The 26,758-nt window shown below is 40.9% G+C and overlaps 1 protein-coding gene across 1 annotated transcript in view; it reads left to right on the top strand.

Annotated features, from left to right (window-relative positions):
- Positions 1 to 2,300: 2,300 nt before the first annotated feature.
- The window catches only part of dlst (dihydrolipoamide S-succinyltransferase), a 40,958-nt gene continuing 16,500 nt past the window's right edge, over positions 2,301 to 26,758 (top strand). Inside the window, exons 1-10 of the mRNA XM_078234334.1 lie at positions 2,301 to 2,405; positions 11,553 to 11,577; positions 13,584 to 13,632; positions 14,652 to 14,713; positions 15,783 to 15,854; positions 18,958 to 19,013; positions 20,028 to 20,139; positions 20,311 to 20,466; positions 21,162 to 21,241; positions 23,408 to 23,505. Of these exons, the coding sequence (XP_078090460.1) occupies positions 2,331 to 2,405; positions 11,553 to 11,577; positions 13,584 to 13,632; positions 14,652 to 14,713; positions 15,783 to 15,854; positions 18,958 to 19,013; positions 20,028 to 20,139; positions 20,311 to 20,466; positions 21,162 to 21,241; positions 23,408 to 23,505 (785 nt within the window). The 5' untranslated portion in view covers positions 2,301 to 2,330. The remainder of the gene's footprint in view (positions 2,406 to 11,552; positions 11,578 to 13,583; positions 13,633 to 14,651; positions 14,714 to 15,782; positions 15,855 to 18,957; positions 19,014 to 20,027; positions 20,140 to 20,310; positions 20,467 to 21,161; positions 21,242 to 23,407; positions 23,506 to 26,758) is intronic.

Raw genomic sequence — 26,758 nt, 5'->3', positions numbered from 1 at the left:
CATTTGCAGGTTGTAAATTGCAACCAAGTGTTGATTTCAAATTATATGAAGCCCACAACACACCCCACATGTGCTTATTGGCGAAATACTTTACAATACAAGCCATAATATGTTATTCTGTTCTTTATAAAGGAATGTAACACATAATTATACACATGTTTACTAGATTATTAGATAAATCATTTAAAATAAAGAAATAATATATTTGCACGCTTCTCCGTGCGGACCAACTTTACATTCAAGGATTTAGCTTTATTTCTGACTCGCTAATATTTAATTCGGAATTCTTAAGTGTCTGAATATGCCGTCAATGTACCCAACTTGCTGGATAACATCAGTTTTATTTAAATCCCACATCGATCATTATCGAAAAATTACTGTTTAAACCGTTGTTAAATGCAAGAGACATCTCGAGACGTGGAAGCAAGTAACAGTTTGTGGCACCATCACATTAGCAACTTAAAACCTGCAACACAACCAAACCAGGCTTCGAACCAGTTGAAATCGCCGTTTAACCGGCGCCCTCCTGTACTGTCCAGTTACTGTTATATCGATTCCATAATAAATCGAATTATTCCTGTCTCTAAAAATATCAACTGGATTACAATTGCAAACGACTTCGTTCAATAGAAGCTTCCAAAGGTACATATTTTGAAACAGGCCTCACAAGTAATTACAATTTAAATGATTTTATTAATTCTAAGGCCAAAAGAGAAACTAAATGCTGGAAAATCTCAGCAGGTCTGGCAGCATCTGTAAGGAGAGACCTTACAGACGCTGCCAGATCTGTTGAGACTTTCCAGCATTTTCTCTTTTGGTTTCAGATTCCAGCATCCGCAGTAATTTGCTTTTATCGAGTGTTAATTCTAACGGTTGTGTCGGTAAGTGTACTAACTAAATCCCGCAGACTGACAGCTTCTCCTGTCCAAAGGTAAGGCGCGGAACGTTTTAAAAAGATGACATTGAACAGTAATACAGTCTGCTGTCAGAAAAATGTGCAAACTAAAAAGACAAACCCAGATCGGTTCTGGCCAGGAATGTTGACTTGCATTTTCTCTATTGCCAATGGACGAAATTTTAAGCACCCAAGGTTTACTTTTAAGAAAAAAAATCAATACAAGAATTGAATACCATCGAACAAAGTCATTCCATTGCTGTAGACATGAAACAACTTTCTGATATTTATTTATTTGCCACTGACATATACGCACAAACCTGGAATTATATCTGCACATAAGAACAACTTTAACTCGCAACCGTAATTTAGAAAATATTTGGGAAATTCAACAACTCCCAAGAACAATCAGACTTTTTTTTTGTACTGTTTCACGACGAAATAATGCCCAGCGGAATTGATCCCTTCGCCAAGAGAGAAACGGATGCTGGATGAGAGGTATGTAATTATTAAAGAGAACAAATATCTTCATACTAGCGAACATAGAAATGCAGTCAATAAAGAGCATTAAAAAGTATATTAAAATAAGGCGAAAATCTCACAGTCACCCTGACTTACACACACAAACTTGGCAGATCAACTGTTTCATTCGGATTAAGAAACATATGAGGCAGAGGGTTTTTTTTAAAAACAAAACTACAAACGCGCTGTGTACCAGGATCAGAAGTATCTCAACAACAGCAATAATTAACATTATCTACTGGTAATGAGGATGGTCAGCTACTGTAAGCCCACTCACGTTGCTGCTCCCCTGGTGGATACACTCTGTGGCTGAGCACCTGCTTACACCTGTCCTCATTCATCCCCATACCTTAAAAGGAGAAAAGGGGGCGGGTCCCCTCCAGCCAATCCAATTCGAATAGGTTGATAGCGATTAGCATATATGCAAACGACGGGCGGTGCAAGGTCAGGGGAGGTACAAATTTCCAAAGAGCCAAAATCTAAACGATGCCGCTGTTCTGTTATAAATTAACATATAAATATGTGTGAATTCAATATATTTTCATACATTATTTAGAAAGGTTCCAACGTGATTGCTACAAACCTGTGTAGAAATTATTTAGCTTTATCTCCACCCCTTTCAATGTGAACATTCGCACAGTCCGGCGGTGCAATGGACCAAACGATTGTTTCGAAATAGGTGAAACGTGATAATTTTAGCCAACATTATAGCCATATTTTATGTTGAGTGATCTGGTTCTCTGGTGGGAAGAGACATACAGAGATAGAACAAGTTTATTTAATATTTATAAAGGGAACATGCTGCGGTTGCTGGAATTTGAAACATATTTTCCTGTCAGCCACCCCCCCTTCCCAATGTTGTTGGTATTCCCCGGCTGGTTTCCGGTTCTCCGCTTCAGTCGCCGCAGCCGCCATGTTGTCTCGTTCCCGGTGCCTGGCTCGGAGCCTGAGCCGCTTCACCGTCAGCCGCAACCCCGGGGGCCTGCAGGTAAGGGAGCCGGAGGGCAGTCCCCTACTCGGGGGTGGGGGTGAATGGAGCTCCTCCTCGGTGGCGGGCGGGGGGGGAAGAGGAGAGACTGGAGGAGGCCCGAGGCCTTGGCCAAGGACAAGCTGTCACCCCCAGGCAACGGCGGAGGGAGGCCGCGCAGCGCAGTCCCCGTGTGTCTGTCAATTGTACCCCCACTCCACTCATCTGTCCCTCACCCCTCAACACACAGGGGGTGAAGGGGCACAGGTTGAGGTAGGCGTTAGTACTCACAGTGTGAGGGTGGGGGAGGCTGTGCCCACGGTGTGAGGGTGGGGAAGGCTGTGCCCACGGTGTGAGGGTGGGGAAGGCTGTGCCCACGGTGTGAGGGTGGGGAAGGCTGTGCCCACGGTGTGAGGGTGGGGGATGCTGCATCCAGGTGTGAGGGTGGGGGAGGCTGCGCCCACGGTGTGAGGGTGGGGAGGCTGCGTCCAGGGTGTGAGGGCGAAGGAGGCTGCGCCCAGGGTGTGAGGGCGGGGGAGGCTGCGCCCAGGGTGTGAGGGCGGGGGAGGCTGCGCCCAGGGTGTGAGGGCGGGGGAGGCTGCGCCCAGGGTGTGAGGGCGGGGGAGGCTGCGCCCAGGGTGTGAGGGCGGGGGAGGCTGCGCCCAGGGTGTGAGGGCGGGGGAGGCTGCGCCCAGGGTGTGAGGGCGGGGGAGGCTGCGCCCAGGGTGTGAGGGCGGGGGAGGCTGCGCCCAGGGTGTGAGGGCGGGGGAGGCTGCGCCCAGGGTGTGAGGGCGGGGGAGGCTGCGCCCAGGGTGTGAGGGCGGGGGAGGCAATATGTGCGCACGCACACGGTAGTTACATGGGCAGTACACGCTCACCCTCCTGTGTGTGATTTTTGTTATTCATCGTGATATGGGTGTTGCTGGCGAGGTGAGTATTTATTGTCCATTCCTAATTGCCCTTGAGAAGGTGGTGGTGAGCTGCCTTCTTGAACCGCTGCTGTCCATGTGGTGTAGAACATCCACAGTGCTGTTAGGGAGTTCCAGGATTTTGACCCAGTGACAGTAAAGTAACAATGATATATTTCCAGATCAGGATGGTGATTGGCTTGGAGGGGAACGTCCAGACGCTTGTGTTTCCATGTGTTTGCTGCCCTTGTCCTAGATGGTAATGGTTGTAGGTTTGGTAGATGCTAAGGAGGCTTAGTGGGTTCCTGCGCTGCATCTTGTAGATGGTACATGGTGGTGCTGCTGCATTGGTGGTAGAGAGAATGTGTGAGAGGGTGGGGTGCCAATCAAGTGTCCTGCTTTGTCCTGGATTGTGTCATGCTTTTTGGAGCTGTACTCATCCCGTTTGTGCTCCCCCCGCCGCTCCTCATCTGTGCACGTGTGCCCTGTCCCATCTCATTGCCTGTGTGTGGGTGGACTGCTCACCCTACCTGATAACAAGCGTTTGCTTGTTTTCGTTAGAGTATATGCTTGTTTTTGCTCCTTCTAGTTACATACTGAACAAAAGCTGTCCAGCAAATGGAATCAAACTCCCTCTCATTATAAATTGCTGTCATACCTGATTCAGCTCGCTTGCTTTTCATCGAGGTTATGCTCCTAATCCCACTTGTCCCTCCCACATTCTAAAATAAAGATGTTTGAATTTGCAGTTGTGAGCCATGTTCTGAGGATAAATAGTTAAACAATCAGATGCCGAGCGGGAGGAGGTCAGTGGGATTTATTTGTGAATTGCTCCAGAAATTCACTCACTCAGGCCTGACAACCCGCAGTGTCTTTCTGTGCAATCATCCTGTATTTCTGTATAATCATACTGGAGCAGCCACTGATATAATTGCTTTCTTTTGCTTTTCGTTGGTCCAGTTTTAATTTTCAATATAGCTTATTTGCTGAAATGAAGTACTTGAGTGAATACTGAGGGGTTTAAGTGGTGTTGGCTTTCTTTTCAAAATCATTGATAATTACTAGGAATGGTTAAAGGACATCAGCTACTTTGTACTTGATGGATCCTGCTTCCTTGTATTGCAAAATCATTAATTTGAAAAGGAATAAAATGTGTTAATGTGTGATTGTAATATATAAGGGACAGACATAATCTCAACAGTCTATTCCCAAAATACAGGTCGGAAAATATACCAGTTCAAATTAACAAAATGTTTGTTGGCTAGAAAACTTTAATTATAGAGTAGCTATTGAAATGGATCTACTTTTTAATAATACCAGTTAGTTTCTGTGCTGCATGCTGTCTATGTTGAGAATGCGGTGACTTGCTGTGAGGCTATTATGGGTATGCTGAGAAATTTTCTCGGGGATATATCTCCATTTTAGTTCTGGGACCGACTTTCTTTGCCAGTTGGTGTGATTTTGCGAAGGTCTACACTCCAGTCACTTGTATAGCTGAGATAATGAACCACGTCTATCTATTAGCCGTACTATTTTCAGTGGTGATATTTGGGCAATAGATTAAGCACCAGTAGAGGAGTTGGTTATACTCTTTCTTTCTTGAATTGATTAGGTTTGGAGTAAGCCACTGCTTTTCTGTCACTAATTGATGTAATCAATGCCTCTGCACTTTTTGTTAGCATATTGTATAGATAAATTACAACACTATTTATGGACCACTATCTCCAACAGCTGTCATTATAGGGGGAGTGCTTTTGTTAACTCATCAAGGCACTTAATTTTGATTCTGGCGCATCTCAAGGGTTATTGCCGACATATGTGGAATGATTTTTAAACTGCTTGGCTTATATTTTCTATGACTCAGTGAGTACAGCTGGCTGCATCATCTTTCATGTCATTTTCCATCACTGAGTTCCAATGTGTATGATGAACTGATGACAAATGAAGAATATCCTTATGTCTTTTTTTGTGTGTTTATTCACAATGTCAATCGTTGATTATAAATGTTGAAAGAAAATCAGCCTTCATAACTTGGTTAGATTGTTGTGTTCAGTAGTTTAATATAACTTGCGCTAGTTGAAATTTATTTAGACATGCATGTTTAATAGAATGCAATGGAACTTTAGAAGTGGAAAGGTGTTGTGCTGTGTACTGCAGGGAAATCTGTCAGTTTAAAAGTTTTATATTGATCACTTCGATGGGATAGCATGGGGCTGATGTGGCCTCTGGTAATCATGGCATAGGTGATAGTAGAAGAGGGGAAAATACAAGTGGTTTCTTAATTCAGATTTGTGCCATTTGTTTGGAGGTAGTTTGTAAGCCACACTTTTGAGGGAACACATTTTCAGCTAAATCAAGCAAGAAATCAAAATTGATCACTGCTGGTTAAGCTCAATAGAAAGTAAGCAGAAGACTTTCATTTATATCTCTTATTTCACAACCGTAAGATGTTCCAATTGCTTCATGGCCAATTAAGTGTTTATTGAAGTGTAGCCACTATTGAAATTTGTGCACAGCCATATCCAATAGATAGGAATGAGCAAAATGACCAGATGTTGGAGGGATAAATGTTCGCTGGGACATCAGGAGAACACACCTTTGCTTCAAAAATCTTGTGTGTTGATTTAATGCCTCATACGAGAGGGACTGATTAAAGGGAGCTTTTCTTCATAAGTGATATTGTTTGCTATTGCTTTATTTGTGATCTTTTATCAACAGTAGAATTTTAGACCTACATAAGTTATTCTTCTGCGGGAATATGGGAGTTCATTTTACAAGTGTGATTGGAACAGCGTTTAAATGGTCTTTATGAACAGTAGAAGTGTGAAAAAGGCTGTCACTGTGGTGTTTGACTTGAGTTCTTGGTGCTAAAACAAGAAATTAAAAAGCTTCAGAACTAGTTTGTTCAAATATTTACATCACCAAAAAGATTTCCACCTGCAGTCCTCATCAGAAAGAAGGAAATAACTTGCTTTAATGCTTTTATGACTGCCATATATCTCAGCATTTGTACAGCTAATGTATTCTTGAAATGTTCTCTTGACCAGGTAATCTGCTTAGTTAAGGGCCAATTGGTCAGCACAACTGGGAAGAACTCCTCTGCTCTTCTTCACAATAGTGCCATGGGATTTTCTGCATTGCCCGAGAAGGCAGTCAGGGCCTTATTTATGATGTCACATCTGAAAGACCGCACTTGCAACAGTGCAGCATTCCTTCACTACTGTATGACACTCAATACTTTGATCAAGTCTCGGGACTGCAACTTAAAACTTCAGACTGAGATCCAGAAGTGCTACCACTGCGCCTCAACTGACAGACCATAGTTGTCTTTGTGAGTCGGATCAGAATAAGCAGCTGCTCACGAAGAGCAATTTTTGTTCCTTGACTGAAATTCTGCTAAAGCCGTTTTGAGGATCTCTCAATAGCTCAGTAAGTTAATGCAGTGACTAGTTGAGCTGTACAGACAAGGAAGGTGCTGCCAGGTTCAACAGCCTCTGCTGAGTAATCTATTTTTACAGAGGGAAACCGTAGCGATGCAGTTGTCTGACCTCTATGCTCCATCGCTGAGTAGCAGATAAATCAGTTGAATGTGAACATGAGCAAATCCAGCTGGTTATGATCCTCTCATTGGATAGTCTGCATATGATTGTTGTCAAAATTACAAGTGAATATTGGGCACTTTTGTGTGATGCTGAAATTTTCCTGTTTGTGGAATGTGGAAGAATAACTTTTATTGATATATCTTTATAGAGTCTGTTGATCGCACATTAGACTTGGCCATCTCAAACCTATCAAACTGGAGTGGAAGCAAGTCATCCTCAATCCTGAGGGTCTGACTAAGAGAAGACCTTTAACATAAAAGTCAGAATGTGCTTCACAACTAGGTATAAAGAAAATGGATACCAAACCAGAAAGGGAGAGGTTAGAATAGTACTGGAAGCTTCTTCAGAGGTGGGTCTTAGATGGTTTTAAAGAAGTCTAAGGAATTCCACTCAAGGCTTGCGTAGTTAGTGAAGGCAAGGTGCATTTATTGAGCTGCAAAAGATCAGAAAAGCCCTACTGCATAATTGACTAAGGAACTCCCTATTCTCTGTATGAGTCAGCAAGGATGAGGGACTTAGTTTCAGCAGGATGGGTGTAGCAGTGTTTTGGACAAGTTGGAGTTTATGAAGGGTGAATTATGAGAAGACAGTAAGAAAGTTAACAGTAATAATCTAGAGAACATAATGTAGCAGGAGTAGACTATTTAGCACATTCAATATGATCATGGCTAATTTTTAGCGTCAAATCCACTTTCCTGTCTGCTCCTGATGACCCTTGATTTCTGCTGAGTGTGCATGGTGGTCATTGGCCTGGCACCTGTTTGACATCTTCATTGATTCTTGCAGGTGACTGTTCACAGCTCACTGTGCCTTTGAAAGTCTCGGGATATGTGTTTATCTTTCTAATGCTATGATTGTTTTGTTCAGACGGGTCAGGTGCTGCACCATAACATAGTCCTCAGCAGAGACTAAGCAGGCAGTGTTGTGAAGTTGAAGTTGAGCTTTGGTGAATGATGAGATCAAGGTCAAAAAGTTGTGAAAATGGCAAATGGCCTTTTTATATTCTGTGACTAGGGAAGGGGAATTAAATGAATGGCGAATGAGCATAGGTACACTAGTGGCTATTGACGATGGTTTCATAATGGGTAGTATCTGAACATAAAATTAATACTTCAGAGGTGGCCAGGTATTTTCTGGAGGCATTTTCTAATCAAGTCTGCATGTGAAGTTTGTATGAACAGAATGCAGTGAGCATGCATTGGAATGTGTTGATTTGTACCACTCCCACTTTGGCACCAGCCAGACAATCAAGTTAAACAGAATAAACATTTTGACTCAAATTTCCTTCTACATTCAGAAGTTACTTGGGGTCAAATTTAGGGTCAGATGTGATTGACAGGGAATCTCCTGTGATGCTGTACTCATCTAATTTCAGGGATTCAAGAAAAAGGGAGTATTGCATCTTTAACCCCCCTCATTCTCAATGCTGGATAAAAATCCCCATATATTGCTGTAAGGAAGTGGGTATCAGCGCATCGATGTTACCTGTTTGGGTTAACAGAAATGACATCCTTCTTTCAAGGTTATGGTAAGCAGAGCTTGTAGCAATGGTTAGTTGAAATGTTTAACTGACTGAAAAGTACTGTAAAGATAATTAGAGGTGTATTTATATTGTCAGCAAATATGAGTTCTATTTGTTGGTTGCTATTTCTTGTTGGTCTACTTGGTTGAGGAAGTGCTGCAGGTCTGGAGGAGATTATAGGGAGGGAGGCGGGTGAGGCCCTGACGAGATTGTAGATTGAGTATGGACGTTTTAAATTTGAAGCGTTGGAAGGGATTGTTACTATCATGGACCATCCCCCCCAAGCTTTTAGTACAAACAGGGCATATAAAGACACAGACTCTCAGACTCAGACACAGACTACAGACTCTTTATATGCCCTGTTTGTGAACAGAATTCCCACTCACCTGAAGAAGGGGCTTGGAGCTCCGAAAGCTTGTGTGGCTTTTGCTACCAAATAAACCTGTTGGACTTTAACCTGGTGTTGTCAAACCTCTTACTGTGTTTACCCCAGTCCAACGCCGGCATCTCCACTTGATGGTACACAGCATGCGCTGTTGCCAGGAGTTTTGTTTGCATTGGAGGTCAGTAACTGTCAGAGTTCAGTTCCACAATATTACTGTACAGTGATACAGGAGGCAATCATGTGACATACCTCCTCAATGTTGGACAAAGGATGGCTGGAATCTTGAGGTGTTTAATTGGAGTGAGAATTCCTTTTGTTCTTCGAGACACTGGTTTCGGATTAACTTTGTTCAAAGTTGGTTGGAGCAGACCCATCGTCCGCTGGGTCATTGTTACTTTGAAATTGCTGGAAGGCATCATGTGACCAGCTGGAGACATCTTGTCAGCTCAGCAATTGTCTATTTTGAAAAGTACAAAAAATTACTTCAGTCCAACTGATGAATTTTCTTCTTTCATGTCTTGATCGTGACAATTATAAACTTGCTATTTTGCTGCTTTCCATCTCTTGCAAATAAATGAAAGCATACAACATTCTTTGACTGCCTTGTTTGAATAGTTGCTGCAAATTCTTTCCCTTTGTTGGTTATAAATTGGGGTCTAACAATTTATTGGGAGTGACTTTGGGAAGATTTACCCTCTAAATCTCTCTAACTTTATATAGGATATGTTACAATCCAGGTTGATATAACTGGGCAGGCAGATCCCAGAATGAAACACTGGCTCAAAAGACCATTACTTTTTTAAAAATAAAATGTGGTGGAACAGAGTCACAGGACTGCTAATTAGTTTTAACAACAACAAAAAAGTTTATTAAACACGAAAAAATTGTATCATGATATACTCCTTTATTCCCCCTTAGCTAAACAATTACGCACAGGTTTTAAGACAATTTAAAAAGTATATCTTGGATGGTCTCATTAACACACAGTCCCTTTGAAGTGGTCAAATACATGCACTCTGCTCTGAACCCAAGTTGATGTCTGTGGATTTCTCTTCGGAATCCCTCCAGATGATTGTCACGTGAGAGTTTCCAAACTCCCAACATCACACTTTAAAACCTTTGTTTACAATTGTGCTTTCTGTTAGTTTGCATTCCAAAATCCAGTCCATGTTTTACAAATGACTCTTTTAAACAAAGCTCCCACTCCATTTTTAACAGTGAATGCAGTCCACTGAATGTCAGTGTTTTGCAGCTAATTAGGTACTTTTGAAGTGTACTCATTGTTATAATGTATAAAACGTAGTGCCAATTTGCACACAGCAAACTCCCACAAACAGCAATGTAGTCATGACCAGATGATCTATTCAATGGATGCTCGATCCTATTTTCAATTCTGGAACTAATTAGTTCTTCCTCAATCTTCTCTGAATTTCACCCATGCTGCTCTTCAAAATAGTACTATGGGATCATTTGCGTCCATTTTAACAGCAGATGGGGCTCAGTTTAACGTCTCATCTGAAAACCAGCAGCTCCAACAGTGCCGCACTCTCAGCACAGTTTCAGCTGTGGAAAATCAGCTTTGATTTTTGTGCTCAAGCCCTGGAGTGGAGTGAACCTGGAATCTTGTGACTCGGATGTATGGTCTATTAGTTGAACCAGGCTGACACTCAAGAATAAGTAAAAAGAACTCGTATTTACATGGCATCTTTCATAACTTTAAATTGCTTTAAATTGAGGGGTGAGAGATATAGGACAGATGTTAGAGGTAGGTTCTTTACTCAGAGAGTAGTAAGGGCGTGGAATGCCCTGCCTGCAGCAGTGGTGGACTCGTCAACGTTGAGAGCGTTCAAGTGGTTATTGGATAAACATATGGATGATATTGGAATAGTGTAGATTAGAGGGGCTTTAGATTGGTACCACTGGTCGGCGCAACATCGAGGGCCGAAGGGCCTGTACTGCGCTGTAATGTTCTATGTTCTATAACCTCGGGATGTGTCAAAGCACTTTACAGCCAATCACATATTTTGAAACAAAGCAAACTACTGAGAGTGCTCAAAATCTGAAATAAAAACAGAAAATGCTGGAAATAATCAGCAAATCTGGCAGCATTTATGAAAAGAGAAGCAGTTAGTGTTTCAGGTTGATGACCTTTCATCAGAAGTACATTTGAAATTTTAATTGTTGGTTTTTGCTCCAGTAATAAAATACTAGGATATGCAGTCAACTACTGCAAGTTATTACTGAAACTGAATCAGTCGTGACTTTGAAAATGAAATAAATGCTGGAGAAAAAGATATGAAGGAATCAAAAGAAGTAGCTGATTTTGATGTCGAGGTTGATTCTGCAGTTGCATCCATTTCAAAAGAGGGACAAACCAAGGGATATGGAAAGTCTGGATGGGAGAAGCACAATATTTGCAAAATTCCATGGTTTCTACGAAAGTGGGAAGTAACTTCTCCATAGAGAGTTGGAAGTTTCAAGATCAAGTTAACTCTTGCACCCTCGGGTCTGACAGCAATATAATTGCAGTTTGGAAATATAATAATTCTTGCCATGATGTGCAGATTACACTTTGCACACTCATTTACTTCAGGGTTGATAAAAATGATACAAGGAATTAATTTTCAAAGTTTCAGCCTTGTATATCATGTATCAGCATTTAATTGTTGGTTTGGCAATTAGGATGACTGGTTTGAAAAAAATCTGATCTGAGAATAAAATGTTTCTCTTTCCATTTCTCCCTCACTGCAGGGTGATGGCTTACAAGGATGCAGAGGTGAGTTTATCCTTTTCAACGATGAAATTTTACAGTCTGGTCCTGTTTCACTCTACAAAAGTGGGAAGTAACTTCTCCATAGAGTTGCTTACTGTGTTTTCTCTCAAGTATCCTGCCCCAGTGATTATAATCAGCTGAGATCTTCAATGTAGAAAGATTATTTTTAAATGAAAAATTGTTTGTATTTTTGGAAAAATTGTAAGAGAAAAAGAGGCTACTTTTTGTTTAAGGTACGCTTGAACAGCCTGTTATGAAGATGCTGAGTAGACAGTTGGCAGTATGACTTCTCAGGTTTGTGCAGCTCAGTATAGCTTTTAGGCTGACTCAAAATTGTAGTTTTCACTGCACTTAGTAGAGGTCATCTGGATGCTCGCCATCGACTCAGTATGGTCTAATGGAGCTAATCAAAAAATCTTTCTTGGAAAGGATTCTATTTTTTTTTAAACTCTAAAAATGGCTGAGGAGTTTTATTGGCACCAAGAATTAGACATTGAATTGAATTTTTTATGTGGAGAGTTAAACATACCAGCTGGAAAATAGATGATATTCAAACTGAACTAGATGGTGGAGGTTCTGGTATTCTCTTTCTGGTGAAACATGGCAGGAAAGTGGGCGTGATCTGATGGGCTGAACTGTTGGGTTTGGTGGTACTAGTTCATTGCTTGACTCTCTGGGAAGAACCCACATAAATCTTTGAGCATGTAATTTTATCTAACATCCTTGATATTGTCTATATTTGATGTAACTTGTTCTGAAATAGATTCACCTTGATTAAAGGGATGGTGATTGAATTATCTAAGGATAGAATTCCTCCCTGTTTTCAGGATAGATGTATGATTTGTCATGCAATATTTCTTTAAAATCGTTGTATCCCTAGCACTGACTATTGGGTAACATAATGTAGAGCAGCTTCAACTTACTTTGATACTAAGATGATGCAGGTTCATGTCTACAGGGAGTTTCATCTGTGATGACTGCTCAAACTACCTGGGGGGTAACCTTTCCAGTTTAGAGTGGAAGTGAATCGAGGCCACGAGATCAGGGCACTTGCCATATTAGCATATAATGCATAGAATCCGTGGTGATTCTGAAATTTCCCATTTCCACAATGAGTAAATCAAGTTTTGTTTTTGACTAGTGCATTTTACCATAACCATTTTAATTCATAAATTCCATGTAATGACAGCTTTGTGGAGATCTTAGAATCCCGACAGTGCAGAAACAGGCCATTTGGCCCATCGAGTCTGCACCGACCACAATCCAACCCAGGCCCTACCCCCATATCCCTACACATTTACCTGCTAATCCCTCTAACCTACGCATCTCGGGACACTAAGGGGCAATTTTAGCATGGCCAATCAACCCAACCTGCACATCTTTGGACTACAAAGATGTTTTCACTTGTGGGGTAGTCCAAAATTAGGAGCCATAAATAGAAGATAGTCACTAATAAATCTAATGAAAAGCTCAGGAAAAACATCTTTACCCATGGAGTTGTTGGAATATGGAACTTGCTATCACATGGTGTAGTTGGGCAGAATAGGATGGATGCCTTTTCAGGACAAGCTAGATAAGTATGTGAGGAAGGAATAGAAGAAATTTAGGTAGAAATAAATGAAGTAGCATAAGAGGGGATACCTGTGGAGTATAAACAATGCCAAAGACCATTTAGGCCCAGTGGCCAGTTTTGTGCTGTAAATGTAATAAAAACGTGGCAACATCTAAGCAACATTCGTCATATTTATTTTCCAATCCCTTACATTATCAGTTCTGATTAGCAGGTTGTGTTCACATTTCTATCTATTGTAAAGCATATCTATTATCAAGTTGAAAAATGTATATGGTATTCCACATACTTCTAAAATGAACCAAACTTGTAACAGTTACTGCCTGAATGTTTAACATGATGAAATTAGTAGTTGAATATCCTTTTAACAATGCCTCCTCCATTTTACTTTGTGTTTTAATACATATGAAATCTCTCAGTAACCAACTGTCTTTTCTAGGTCTTCTGGTGTGCTATAGGTCTATCTATGATAAAAGCAGACAGCTCCCGTAAGTACTGAGATTTATGGAGTTTATAAATTGAAAATATATGCTGTTAGATAGCAAAATATGTGATTTTGTTTTTTATTCTTGGAACCATTCTTTACCAGGACCTCTTAACTCACCTTAAGATTGTAGATGGTAGGCAGGAAAAACTAAGGGCATTTAAGACTTTCATCCATTCACTTAATTCACACCGTATACATTTTGTGATATGACCTTCCCCAAAGGACATTCACCCTTTGCATTCTGATTCTGAATTAAAGAATATAAATATAGGGATGCTCTGTCCCTATAATGTTGATTTTATGATGGGGATTGCCATTCCCCTATAATACAATGAAGAAGCATGATTCCCTGAGCAGTAAAGTAAACCAGATAGTTATTGCACTGTTACTCACATGTTCACCATCAGCAAAAGAATAAATATTTTCTAAAAGGGGCTGAGTGGGGTTAAAAAGATGGCCTGCTCTAAAACTTAAATTCATAGAATCATAGAAATCATAGAAACCCTACAGTGCAGAAGGAGGCCATTCGGCCCATCGAGTCTGCACCGACCACAATCCCACCCAGGCCATATCCCTACATATTCTACCCACTAATCCCTCTAACCTACGCATCTCAGGACACTAAGGGGCAATTTTAGCATGGCCAATCAACCTAACCCGCACATCTTTGGACTGTGGGAGGAAACCGGAGCACCCGGAGGAAACCCACGCAGACACGAGGAGAATGTGCAAACTCCACACAGACAGTGACCCAAGCCGGGAATCAAACCCGGGACCCTGGAGCTGTGAAGCAGCAGTGCTAACCACTGCGCTACCGTGCCGCCCTATTGTCTGAATTGTCTGAAAATCAGTCTGATTCATGTTTTGTGGATAAAAATAAGAGCTGGGAATACATTAGAGGATTATAAAATAATTTGCATTTTTGTAGACTGCATTTGAGGATGCTTAAGTTATTTGTAAGATGATCTGTCCTCTCTCTATAATTTATGGGTCGGTCTAATTATGATTGTTTATTTGCAGAGAAAATGTCTCCAAATTCAGCATCTTCCACATCCGACATTTTAGGACATCGGCAGTCTTTAGTAAGTATTGGATCATTTTATGTGAAGTGCAACTGTAGGACCATTTGACAGACTGTTTGAACCATTAGCACTTCTCATTCTAACCAGATATTCACTTTACCCATTAGTTGTGGTTCAATTAGATTATTGGCCAGGTATTTTTTTAACTGCAACCAAATTACCTTATGAAATAATATATTGTACCAAGAGACACAGTATCATAAATTCTGAAAAAAAATTACATTTAAGACTACAAAATAGATAGTGTTTCGCATTTGTATCTCATACCAGGAAACTCAAGCTTGTTTTTAAAGCTTTTTCAAATGGATTTTGGACTGAATACAGCTCCAACATGCACTTTTTTTTTGTTTAAGACAAACAGCTCATAGACAAAAAGGACATCATTTTGTATGGTGTTTGTATGACACCCCAGGTTATTGTACAGCATAAATACTTTAAAATAATTTTGTATTAAGCATATTCCATCCTTCAACTCTCTTGAATCCTGTTTTTGACAAAAGTGCTCTCATCGACATCGAGGCACTGTGGAACAGTGAAGGAAAGCTTTAGCTTCTGCTGTATATGATGGGTAAGCCCTCAGTACATTAACGTACTGGATGTTAATAGTAAAAAGATGTGAAGTTCAGCAGCAATAACCGCCACTTTGATTTACACTTAAAATGCATATCAGATTATTTTTGCATATTTGCCTTGTTTTGTTCAATGTGTCACAATCAAACCCCATCACAGAAAAAGATTAAGTGCATCCAAAGTTTAAAATTGTATGTGGAAAAGAAGTTAAAATTAAAATTTGTGTTGCCCTTTTTTTGTGGTTATACATGAGCAAGGCCAGATTATTTTGGTTTCTTTGTGGTTTGGCTTGCAATTAGAAAAGTCAAATGCAGTCTTTATGTAACTTTTAATCTAGAATATCGGTATACAGCTTTGGTGCTATGTCTATCAAACTTCTCTGCCTAATTAAGCATCTGAAGTGTAAAGCATTTTTCTTAAGCTTAAGAAAATGATATCTTAAGCTGCAATGAATGTCTTTTTATACTCGCTTTTAACTTTCTCTGTCTTGCTTTCACAGATGAAGTGCTGACAGTGAATACGCCAGCGTTTGCAGAGTCTGTCACAGAGGGAGATGTCAGGTGGGAAAAAGGTACAATGCATTTTAGAGAAATATGAATACTTGGTTAGTTGTTAGAAGGACTGATTATTTGAAAATTGGTGAGAGAAGATCTGTTTGACGACCACCACTCTTTCTTCAATCATATTGTCGTTGGCAGCTGTTTATTTATTAAAAACATATTAGTAGAAATATGTTTTTATGGAAAATTCCTAGTGTATCTGGGTGCTGGAGACTTTTAGTGGATGTGGTGTATTTAGATTTCCAGAAGGCATTCGATAAGGTGCCTCACAAAAGGTTGCTGCATAAGATAAAGGTACATGGAGTTGGGGGTAAAGTGTTAGCATGGATTGAGGATTGGCTATCTAACAGAAAGCAGAGAGTCGGAATAAATGGGTGCTTTTCCGGTTGGCAATCAGTGACTAGTGGCATGCTGCAGGGACCGGTGCTGGGGCCTCAACTATTTACCATATACATAGACGATCTGGAGGAGGGGACCGAGTGTAGGGTAACAAAGTTTGTGGATGTAACAAAGATGAGTGGGAAAGCCAATTGCGTGGAGGACACAGAGTCTGCAGAGAGATTTGGATAGGCTAAGTGAGTGGGCAAGGATCTGGCAGATGGAGTATAACGTTGGTAAGTGTGAGGTTATCCACTTTGGAAGGAATAATAGTAAAATGGGCTATTATTTAAACGGTGAAAAATTACAACATGCTACTGTGCAGAGGGACCTGGGGGTTCTTGTGCATGAATCACAAAAACTCAGTTTGCAGGTGCAGCAGGTAATCAAGAAGGCAAATGGAATGTTGGTCTTTATCGCGAGAGGGATGGAGTATAAAAGCAGGGAGGTCATGCTGCAACTGTACAGGCTACTGGTGAGGCCGCACCTAGAGTACTGTGTACAATTTTGGTCCCCTTATTTAAGAAAGGATATATTAGCTTTGGAGTGGGTACAGAGAAGGTTCACCAGGTTGACTCCAGAGATGAGGGGGTTAGCTTATGAGGAGAGATTGTACTCATTGGAGTTTAGAAGGTTGAGGGGAGATCTTATAGAGACATATAAGATAATGAAGGGGCTAGACAGGGTAGAAGCAGCGAGGTTATTTCCACTTACAATGGAAACAAGAACTAGGGGGCATAGCCTCAAAATACGGGGGAGTCAATTTAGAAGAGAGTTGAGGAGGAACTTCTCCCAGAGGGTAGTGAATCTTTGGAATTCTCTGCCCAATGAAGCAGTAAAGGCTACCTCGTTAAATGTGTTTAAGTCACAGATAGATAGATTTTTAACCATTAAGGGTTATGGGGAGCGGGCGGGTAAGTGGAACTGAACCCACTATCAGATCAGCCATGATCTTATTGAATGGCGGAGCAGGCTTGAGGGGCTAGATGGCCTACCCCTGCTACTATTTCTTATGTTCTTATTTTAAGTAAATGGTATATGAACAAATATTAATATTCCTATCAGCAAAAAATCTCTGGTCATATTTGAAACTTTTGTGACCATGACCATTGTAAACTCTTTCTCCTCATCCTTCTCAACTTGTTTGCAGCCTTTGATACTGTAAACCATGCCACTCTCCTCCTATTATCCAGCAAGATGAAACTATTATACAATCAAAATGATCACTTGCAGTGTCATCTCTTCTCACTACTGCACCATTACCTCTGGAGTACTCCAAACATCTATCCTTGAACCCCTCCTACTTCTTATCTACATAATACCTCTCGGTAACAATAGCAATAACCTGCTCACTAATGCTCAGTTTGGTTCCGCTAAAGTCACTCAGCTCCTGCCCTCATTATAGCCTTGGTTTAAACATGGACAGAAGAGCTAAATGCCAGAGGTGAGATGAGAGTGACTGCCTTTGTCATCAAGGCAGCATTTGACCGAATATGGCATCAAGGAGCCGTAACAAAACTGGTCAGAGAAAATTCTCTGCTGGTTGGAGCACAAAAGCAGGTGGTCTTGGTTATTAGAGATTCATCATCTCAGCTCCATGACATCACTGCAAGAGTTCCTCAGGGTAATGTCCTAGGTCCAACCATCTTCAGTTGCTTCATCAATGAACTTCCATTCATCATAAGATCAGAAGTGGGGATGTTTGCTGATGCTTGCACAATATTCAGCACCATTCATAACTCCTCAGATACTTAAGCAGTTCATGTTCAAATGCAACAAGACCTGTACGAAATTTAGGCTTGGGCTGACAGGTGGCAAGTAACATTCGTGCCACACAAGTTCTAGATATTGACCATCTCCAGTGAGAGAGAATCTAACCATAGCATCTTGCTATTCAGTGGCATTACAATCGCTGAATTCCTCCACTATCAAAGTTCTGGGAGTAACTATTGACTAGAAACTGAACTGGACTGGCCATATAAAATACTGTGCTTACAAGAGCAGGGCCAGTGGCTAGGAATCTTGCAGTAAGTAACTCACCTGACTCCTAAAGCTTGTCCAACATCTACAAGTCAGGAATGTGATGAAATACCCTTCCATTGCCTGGATGAGTACAGCTCCAACAACATTTAAGAAGCACAGCACCACTCAGGACAAAGCAGCCAGCTGATGGCATCATTGGCACCCCATCCACTCTCTTTACCACTGACGCACATTGGCAGCAGTGTGTACCATCTCCAGGATACGCTGCAGGAACTTATGAAGGCTCTTTAGACAGCACCTTCCAAACTCAAGACCACTACCATCTAGAAGGACAAGGGCAGTAAATGCATGGGAACACCACCACCTGGAAGTCCCCCTCCAATCCACGCTATCCTGACTTGGTAATACAATGTTCCTTCTCAAGGCCAATTAGGGATAAATGCTGGCCATACCAGCGATGCCCATATCCCAGGAATAAAAAAAATTCAGGCATTATTTTGATTTAGAAAAACACTGCATTCCCTGGCCAATATATCTTTCCTAAGGTGGTCCAGAACTTGAATACGACTAAAAAGAACAAACAACTCAGGTAATTACAAGGCATAAATCTAATTTTGGGGTTCAGATAACTTGTGAATTCATATAACTGTTGCTTTTTTTAAGAATATTATCTAAGTCCCAAAATGAGCTTTGATTTTGCATTTGGTATTTTCATGCAAAACACTCCAATTCATTCCCTGTGATTTGTTACAGCTGTTGGTGATACAGTAACTGAAGATGAGGTGGTGTGTGAAATTGAAACTGATAAGGTTAGTAACATTTTTGATTGCTTCTGACAAGCTGCCTTTTCCCTTTTTTTGGTCACTACGAAATATGGCAGAAAAGGCACAGCAGCCTGGGACACAATTCATTCGGGCTTGGAGATTTGTCCCACTTTTAAGTCAACCAACACCTCCAATGCATTGTCCTTCCCAATCAATTTGCTCAAGAACCTCACCGTCTCTCTCCCTGAGTTCCATACCTTCATCCTCATTCTCTTGTGTAAAAATGCTTATTATTGGATTAATTGAAGAAATTACTCTGAGCCGGTGGCCTTTTTAGTAGGTAGCAAGTGCTAGGATTGCAGATGCATGACCTTTTAGGTTGCTGCTGGAAGTGAGATTTTGCAAAATTAGCTTTAATACATTTTTTCTTAATTGGCTTAATCAGTTCTCCTTTTGCACTAATTTGAGAACTCTAATCAGTCATCATCCCAGTCCAGTTAATTATCAGCATTATCTGTAATGCAATAACTTGGTTACTTCGGTTACCATATTACCTTCGTATTCAGGATTCCATTTTCATATCTGTAAAAATGCTGTAATCTGAACAAAAGACTTAACAATTCCACTTCCTGTTACATGATTAAAGATATTAAATGTCTCTAGGAATCGCTGCCTTCAACTTTAAATTATTTTCAGAATATGTACGAAAATATGTCATATTTTCATATTTGTGCCAAACTCTTTTTGAATTGATCCTTTTGTAATTAGCATTTAATGTGCCACTCAGCATTTCATTGCAATGTGACAAACTCAATTGATCCAAGTTCTGCGTCTGCAAACAGCACTATAACATTGTGCCATGGGTTGTGAATTTTCCATTGACCTTCAATCCAGTTGTTGAACCAGCCACTATCTCTCATTTTGTGAACTGAACCTGAAAATTGCTGCCGATTCCCCATTGACAACTAATATTGTATAGGAAGCTGATGAGTTATTTGCCCACTGTGTAATACGTGCTACCAGGATATAATTCCTAAAATTAATTCTTCTTTATTCCAGACATCAGTACAGGTTCCTGCACCACATGCTGGTGTAATTGAGGAGCTCTTGGTCCCTGATGGGGGTAAAGTGGAAGGAGGGACCCCACTCTTCAAACTCAGGAAGATAGAAGGTGGGTTACTTGTGCTTGCTGACCTACATTAGCTCTTAGTTAAGCAATGTTTCTGTGAAGCTTTTGGGACATTTAAATATGTCAAAAATATTATCAATGCATGTATATTGCATAATGTTTTGGTGAAATCATATCTCAAGCCTGGTTAATTATGTGTTTTTACTTTTCTAGCCGGTGCTGCAAAGCCAAAACCAGAAGCCCCTCCGACCCCCAAGCCAGAAGCAGCAGCACCGCTACCACCACCACCTGCAGCCACAGCAGGGGCAATTCCTAGCACAATGCCACCTGTGCCACCGGTAAATATGCAGGCCGTGGAAAGTAAACCTGGTGAGGAAAATAAATGACTTCAATTTAAAAGTTGTCTGTTAACGTAATGCTTTGTAACACTTGAGAAATGTCTCAAAACTTTGTGTGTTGAATTGAAGTAACTTATTGTGCAGGAAACTGTCAGCCATTTTGTGCGCTGTAGGATTCCACAGGCAGCAATAAAATATATATTATTGGTGGCATTCATCAAGGGATGAATATTAGATGGGACAGAAGGAGATTCCTACTCTTTAAATTCTGACAAAGGCACGTCCCCCCACCCCCAGTACTGCATGAACTGGCAACCTAGACATGCATACAAACTTTCATGAGGCTTAAACCCACAACGTTTTTGAGTCCAACTCAAGAGTGTTATCGGGTAAGCTAAGCTAACATAGACAAAGAAAATAGTGGAAACAATAGATTATTATTAATCTTGAATGGTTCAGCAATCCTTTTGCTGTATATGACTCTTTTTAACATTCTTCATGGTCATGGGTTTGTGACTTCTAACCAGTGCACTTGCTATACTCTTCCTCTATTGTGTGCGCATCATGGCTTCAATGGTTACATTGTTGGCAGGTAATCCTCTTATCTTGTTTAAATGGGGTTTTGCCAGAGGCATCTACAGGACAGGAGATGATGTGAATAGGATAGAAATGTAGGTTTTGCACATCCAGTTTCTAACATTGTCTTGTGTTCTGCTTTTATTCCAGTATCAGCAGTGAAGCCTACTGTTGGACACTTGGCTCCAACTTCAGACATGGGAGTGAGGGGTATCAGATCAGAGCATAGGGTAGGTATCAAGCAGTAAATGGCGTCAGTTACAGCCTGCTATATATGACTTTATTGTCTAGCAATAACGGTGGGTATATTTTGTTTACAACAGAGCTTTTTTTGGACTGATACATAAATACCAGCTATATACAAATTTATTGTATAGAAATAATGGTTTTTCGTAGACTGATATGCAAATACCATACCACACGAGATTTAATAGATCCTATATTTTAAAAAAGTATTACCTTCTTTGTAACTGAGGACAAATGGGCAAGCTGCTCCTGAATTTGCTACTGCATGCATGAATAGTTCAGGGTTGGATTTTCTGAGTCTCGGGCTAGTAGTCTGCTGCAGTTTTGATTCCATTTTGCTGTTTATAACACTGAGTGTGTCAAAAGGAAGCAAAATATTTCCCGACAGGAGAAATGAGCTGATCAGATGTGCCATCTGTAGTTGACTCACACTCATGCCTTCAGGTCCGGATGCCTCACTAGCCACACCACCTCCTGAACTACTAGTGCTGCAGGGCCTAGGAAATTAATAGGTGGAACAATTGAGTAGTGACATACCAGTTTTTGCTGTGGGAATTTCTAGCTTTCTAGGGAAGGGGCTAAAAATGTAAAATCTGCCAAGCTGTAACTGGCCATTGTAGTTTATCATTGCCGAATCATGAAATTATTGACAAATTCTTTGTTTACCCAGTTATTACACAAAAGTATTAACATTTTGGATATCAAGAATGGTGGTTAACCATAAAAGGCATCATTTAACCCCAGTTAAATGGCACCCTGTTATTCCCAGGAAGCTATTATTCTAACATCAATGTTAATGGTCAAATTGGATACAACAATGCAAGATTTTTGAGGATTGGCTAGTTTATTTCTATGTTTGCTCTGAAAAACAATAGTTTTTAATGCTGCATCAGTACTTGTGGAATCATTTGGATTCTCTATCACTATCACCAACCTGACCATATTGCATGTAAACATTCAGATATCCTGGTCCTTTATTTGTAATGGCAAGAGGAAATCATACTTTGTTCCGCAGGGCTCTGTACTGGGACCTCTGCTATTTGTGATATATATAAATGATTTGGAAGAAGGTCTAACTGGTGTAATCAGCAAGTTTGCGGATGACACGAAGATGGCTGGACTTGCGGATAGCGAAGAGCATTGTCGGGCAATACAGCAGGATATAGATAGGCTGGAAAATTGGGCGGAGAGGTGGCAGATGGAGTTTAATCCGGATAAATGCGAAGTGATGCATTTTGGAAGAAATAATGTAGGGGGGAGTTATACAATAAATGGCAGAGTCATCAGGAGTATAGAAACACAGAGGGACCTAGGTGTGCAAGTCCACAAATCCTTGAAGGTGGCAACACAGGTGGAGAAGGTGGTGAAGAAGGCATATGGTATGCTTGCCTTTATAGGACGGGGTATAGAGTATAAAAGCTGGAGTCTGGTGATGCAGCTGTATAGAACGCTGGTTAGGCCACATTTGGAGTACTGCCTCCAGTTCTGGTCGCCGCACTACCAGAAGGACGTGGAGGCGTTAGAGAGAGTGCAGAGAAGGTTTACCAGGATGTTGCCTGGTATGGAGGGTCTTAGCTATGAGGAGAGATTGGGTAAACTGGGGTTGTTCTCCCTGGAAAGACGGAGAATGAGGGGAGATCTAATAGAGGTGTACAAGATTATGAAGGGGATAGATAGGGTGAACGGTGGGAAGCTTTTTCCCAGATCAGAAGTGACGTTCACGAGGGGTCACGGGCTCAAGGTGAGAGGGGCGAAGTATAACTCAGATATTAGAGCGATGTTTTTTACACAGAGGGTGGTGGGGGCCTGGAATGCGCTGCCAAGAAGGGTGGTGGAGGCAGGCATGCTGACATCGTTTAAGACTTACCTGGATAGTCACATGAGCAGCCTGGGAATGGAGGGATACAAACGATTGGTCTAGTTGGACCAAGGAGTGGCACAGGCTTGGAGGGTCGAAGGGCCTGTTTCCTGTGCTGTACTGTTCTTTGCACACGAGGAGTAATATGATTTGCTAAAGTATTGATTGTAGTCACTGCCAGGTATCAAATATTCTCCATGTAATCTATTTGAATCTCTTGATTAGACAATAGCCTTAAAATTTAAACTTGTGTAGGATGGACTAATTTTGTAATTGACTTCTAAATGTTTAGGTTAAAATGAATAGAATGCGACTTCGAATTGCACAGCGGCTAAAGGAGGCTCAGGATACTTGTGCCATGCTGACTACTTTCAACGAAATTGACATGAGGTAAGGTGGATTCAGCAGCTGCAGTCGGCATAATGAGAGGTATTCACAGAACTATCATGACCAGTCATGTCGTTTTATGTGTCTTCATTTAGTTATTGGGAAAATGGAATATAAAACTATTCTCATGTACATGTTTTAGCTTGTTAAGTTGGTGAGACCTAAGAGCAGTAACATAATGAGATGTTTCCATCTTGTTCTAATTGATGTAGTGGGAGTCTCCACAAAGTGATTCATCTACAGGCATCAGTCAGAACTACCTAAAATTGTTCATTCTTTGCTTTGAAAGGAGATATCGAAAACTTGTTACATTCTGTTGAGGAGTGGGAGGGAAAGTGAGTGACACACTTATGGTTTGTTCTTTCTTCCCTTAATCCTTTTCTGGGTCTCCCATGTCACAAATATTTATAGCAAAGATTCAAATAACCTCCTCCAGTGCATGTCTGGGACGAACCAGCTGTCAGAAGGCCCATCCTCCAATTATTCCTTCCCTATGGTGGGTACAATTAGATTGACAACTCCAGTGTATGGGTAGTTACTGTCACAAACCCATGTTGCACCATCATGGTCCTTCCCGCGATCTGTTCTAGTTCCCAATCTTGCTATTTTCTCTCCTATTTCCTCCTATTCCACCATCGCCCCCAACATTTTCTCTATATTGAATAATTGCAGAGCTCTTGTGAAAACCTTCAAAGTCAAGGAAAGAGAACGCTTGCAAGGCTTTTAAATTGGAAGTAACTAAGGCTACATCTTGAACTATCATTAGGAAATTTCTTTCCGAATGCCATTTGAGCCCTTTGGTAAATTGAAACATCATCTCCACTTAAAGACAAACTCCTGTAAATATTTTTCCTAATGTGCTTTTGTTGTAAGATGGACAGACTGCACAATATTAATTGAAGGGAAAATATTTGTCTCTTGTGCTGGAAATGATGCTTTTAAAATTTTGTTTAAGGGGCTAATATGCCAGTTTTGGTTTACAGTGCTTCAGGATAGTGTTGTGTGCTGTAATAATACCTATTTAAACAGATTAGCTAAGAATGCACTTTACAAGACTGACATCTGCCTGGAGACTGAAGAGAAGGAGGGAAGAGATGGGGCAGAGAGATAAACCCTCGAGGGAGAAGCCTGGTCTTTGAATGAAAGCAGTTTAATGATGAGGCAATGAAATTTTGATATAGTTAGACTAGAAGATTTTATCATTCCTGGCTCCTTTTCTTGTGTTCTTGCATCTTGGGGATGCCTAATGGTGTTAGGGAAGTAATCCTAGAGTTAATGAGCTTAAGTGCAGGAAAACAAACAGGGTTAAGGGGAAAACACAGACATGGACACCTTTTATCGGGTCAGTGAACACACTATCCACTTTCACTGGCCTTTAACTGTTTCATTGCTAGTTTCATTTGAAACACAGATTCCCACTTACAACAGTCACACTATCCATCTCTCCAGAGAATTCTGTATTTATTTCAGTTCAGTACTGGGGGTTGGAACATTTTTTCCACTTTTGATGCCAAATATGTCATCAGGTGCTTGAAGATCCGTTTTTTAACTTATTCATGAGATGTGGGTGTCATTGGCAAGGCTGGTATTTATTCCCCATCCCTAATTGCCCTTGTGAAGGTGGTGGTGAGCTGTTGCTTGAAGCACTGTAGTCCATGTGGTGTAGGAGCACCCACAGTGCTGTTGGAAAGGGAGTCCCAGGATTTAGATCCAGGTTATGCTATGGGTTAGATACAGAATGGAGACTGTTCCCAACATTGTGTATAAATAGGATTATATCTTCTTTGCAACACTAGTAAAGGAAAAATCTTTCTGGCCCATTATAAGAGCTCGTCAGCAAGTGTGTACAGCATTTGTTAAATAAACTCTTACGCAATTCAGTCTATTCCCCGTGTGATGTGTGTCTATCTATAATGTAAATAATCTATATGTATATAAATATATGTTGCATGTTGTCCTACCCTGTTTGCGCTGCCTTCAAATTATTTTAAAGATGAAACTTTGGAAGATAGCAACGTCTAACCAAAAATCTGTTTTGGTTCTTTATGCTTCTCTGGAGAAACTCTGCAATGCATGCAAGTTGTATTTTGAATTTGGGTGCAGGCATGGTGGACGATTAGTGAGGGAGGTGGGCAGAGGTGAGGATAGTGTCATTTGGACCCTGTTTGACCCCGAGATCGCTTTTGACATATTCACACAAATAATAAGATGGCCTCTTTCACCTCCCACAATGTCGCCTGACTTCACCCTCATCTCAGCTCATCTGCTGCTGAAAACCGCATTGCATTCATTACCTCTAGACTCAACTAGTCCAGCTGCTCTCCTGGCTTGTCTCCCACATTCTACCTTCCATAAATCTGAGGTCATCCAAAACTCTGCTACCTGTGTTTTAACATGCACCACATTCTATTCTAACTCCCCTGTACTCACTGAGCTGCACTGGCTCTCAGTCAAGCAATATTTTGATTTTCAAGTTCTCATCCTTGTTTTCAAATCTTTCTCTGGCCTTATCCTTCCCTACCTCTATAATCTCCTTCAGCTCCACAACCCTTCAATATCCACACTAGCCCCACGAGCATCCATGATTTTAATCAGTCCACCATTGGTGGCTGTGCCTTCAGCTGTCCAGATTTGTGGTGAGTGATGTTATGCCAAATTTCTATTAATTCTTGTACTTGCCCAGTTTTTCAATGTTATTTCTAATGCATGCTAGAAGTGCTTCCAGAAAAGGATGAATATATGCAAATGAGGCTTTCGATATCGAGTTTGTTGTCAGCTATCTCAGTAATGGTAACCATGAAACTATCATCAACTGTCATAGGCCCATCTATTTTCTAATGTCCTTTAGGGAAGGAAATTTGCCAACCTTACCTGGTCTGGCCTAGATGTGACTCCAAACCCACAGCAATGTGGCTGACTTAACTGCCCTCTGAAATGGCCTTGCAAGAACACAGTTCAAGGGTATTTAGGGATAGGAAACAAATGCTGGCCTTGCCAGCAATGTCTACACTCCGTGAAAGAATAATAAAAAAAGACAAAGATCTCTTCCCTACTGCCTTATAATAAATTTGTTCACAAAATTGAAGCCCATGGGGTTAAAGGAGCAGCATTAGTTTGGGTAAGAAACAGATGTTAATGGTTGTCCTTCAGACTGGAAGGAAGGTGTTGGGACTGCTGATTTGATTTATAGCAGTGACCTGGACTTCGGTATACAGGCCTAATTTCTAAGTTTGCGGATGCTACAAAAATTGGAAAT

This window comes from Mustelus asterias, chromosome 18, assembly GCF_964213995.1.
Source record: "Mustelus asterias chromosome 18, sMusAst1.hap1.1, whole genome shotgun sequence".
Classification (NCBI taxonomy): Eukaryota; Metazoa; Chordata; class Chondrichthyes; order Carcharhiniformes; family Triakidae; genus Mustelus; species Mustelus asterias.
Note: the sequence above shows the minus strand (reverse complement) of the source record. Positions and strands in the feature narration are given on the sequence as shown.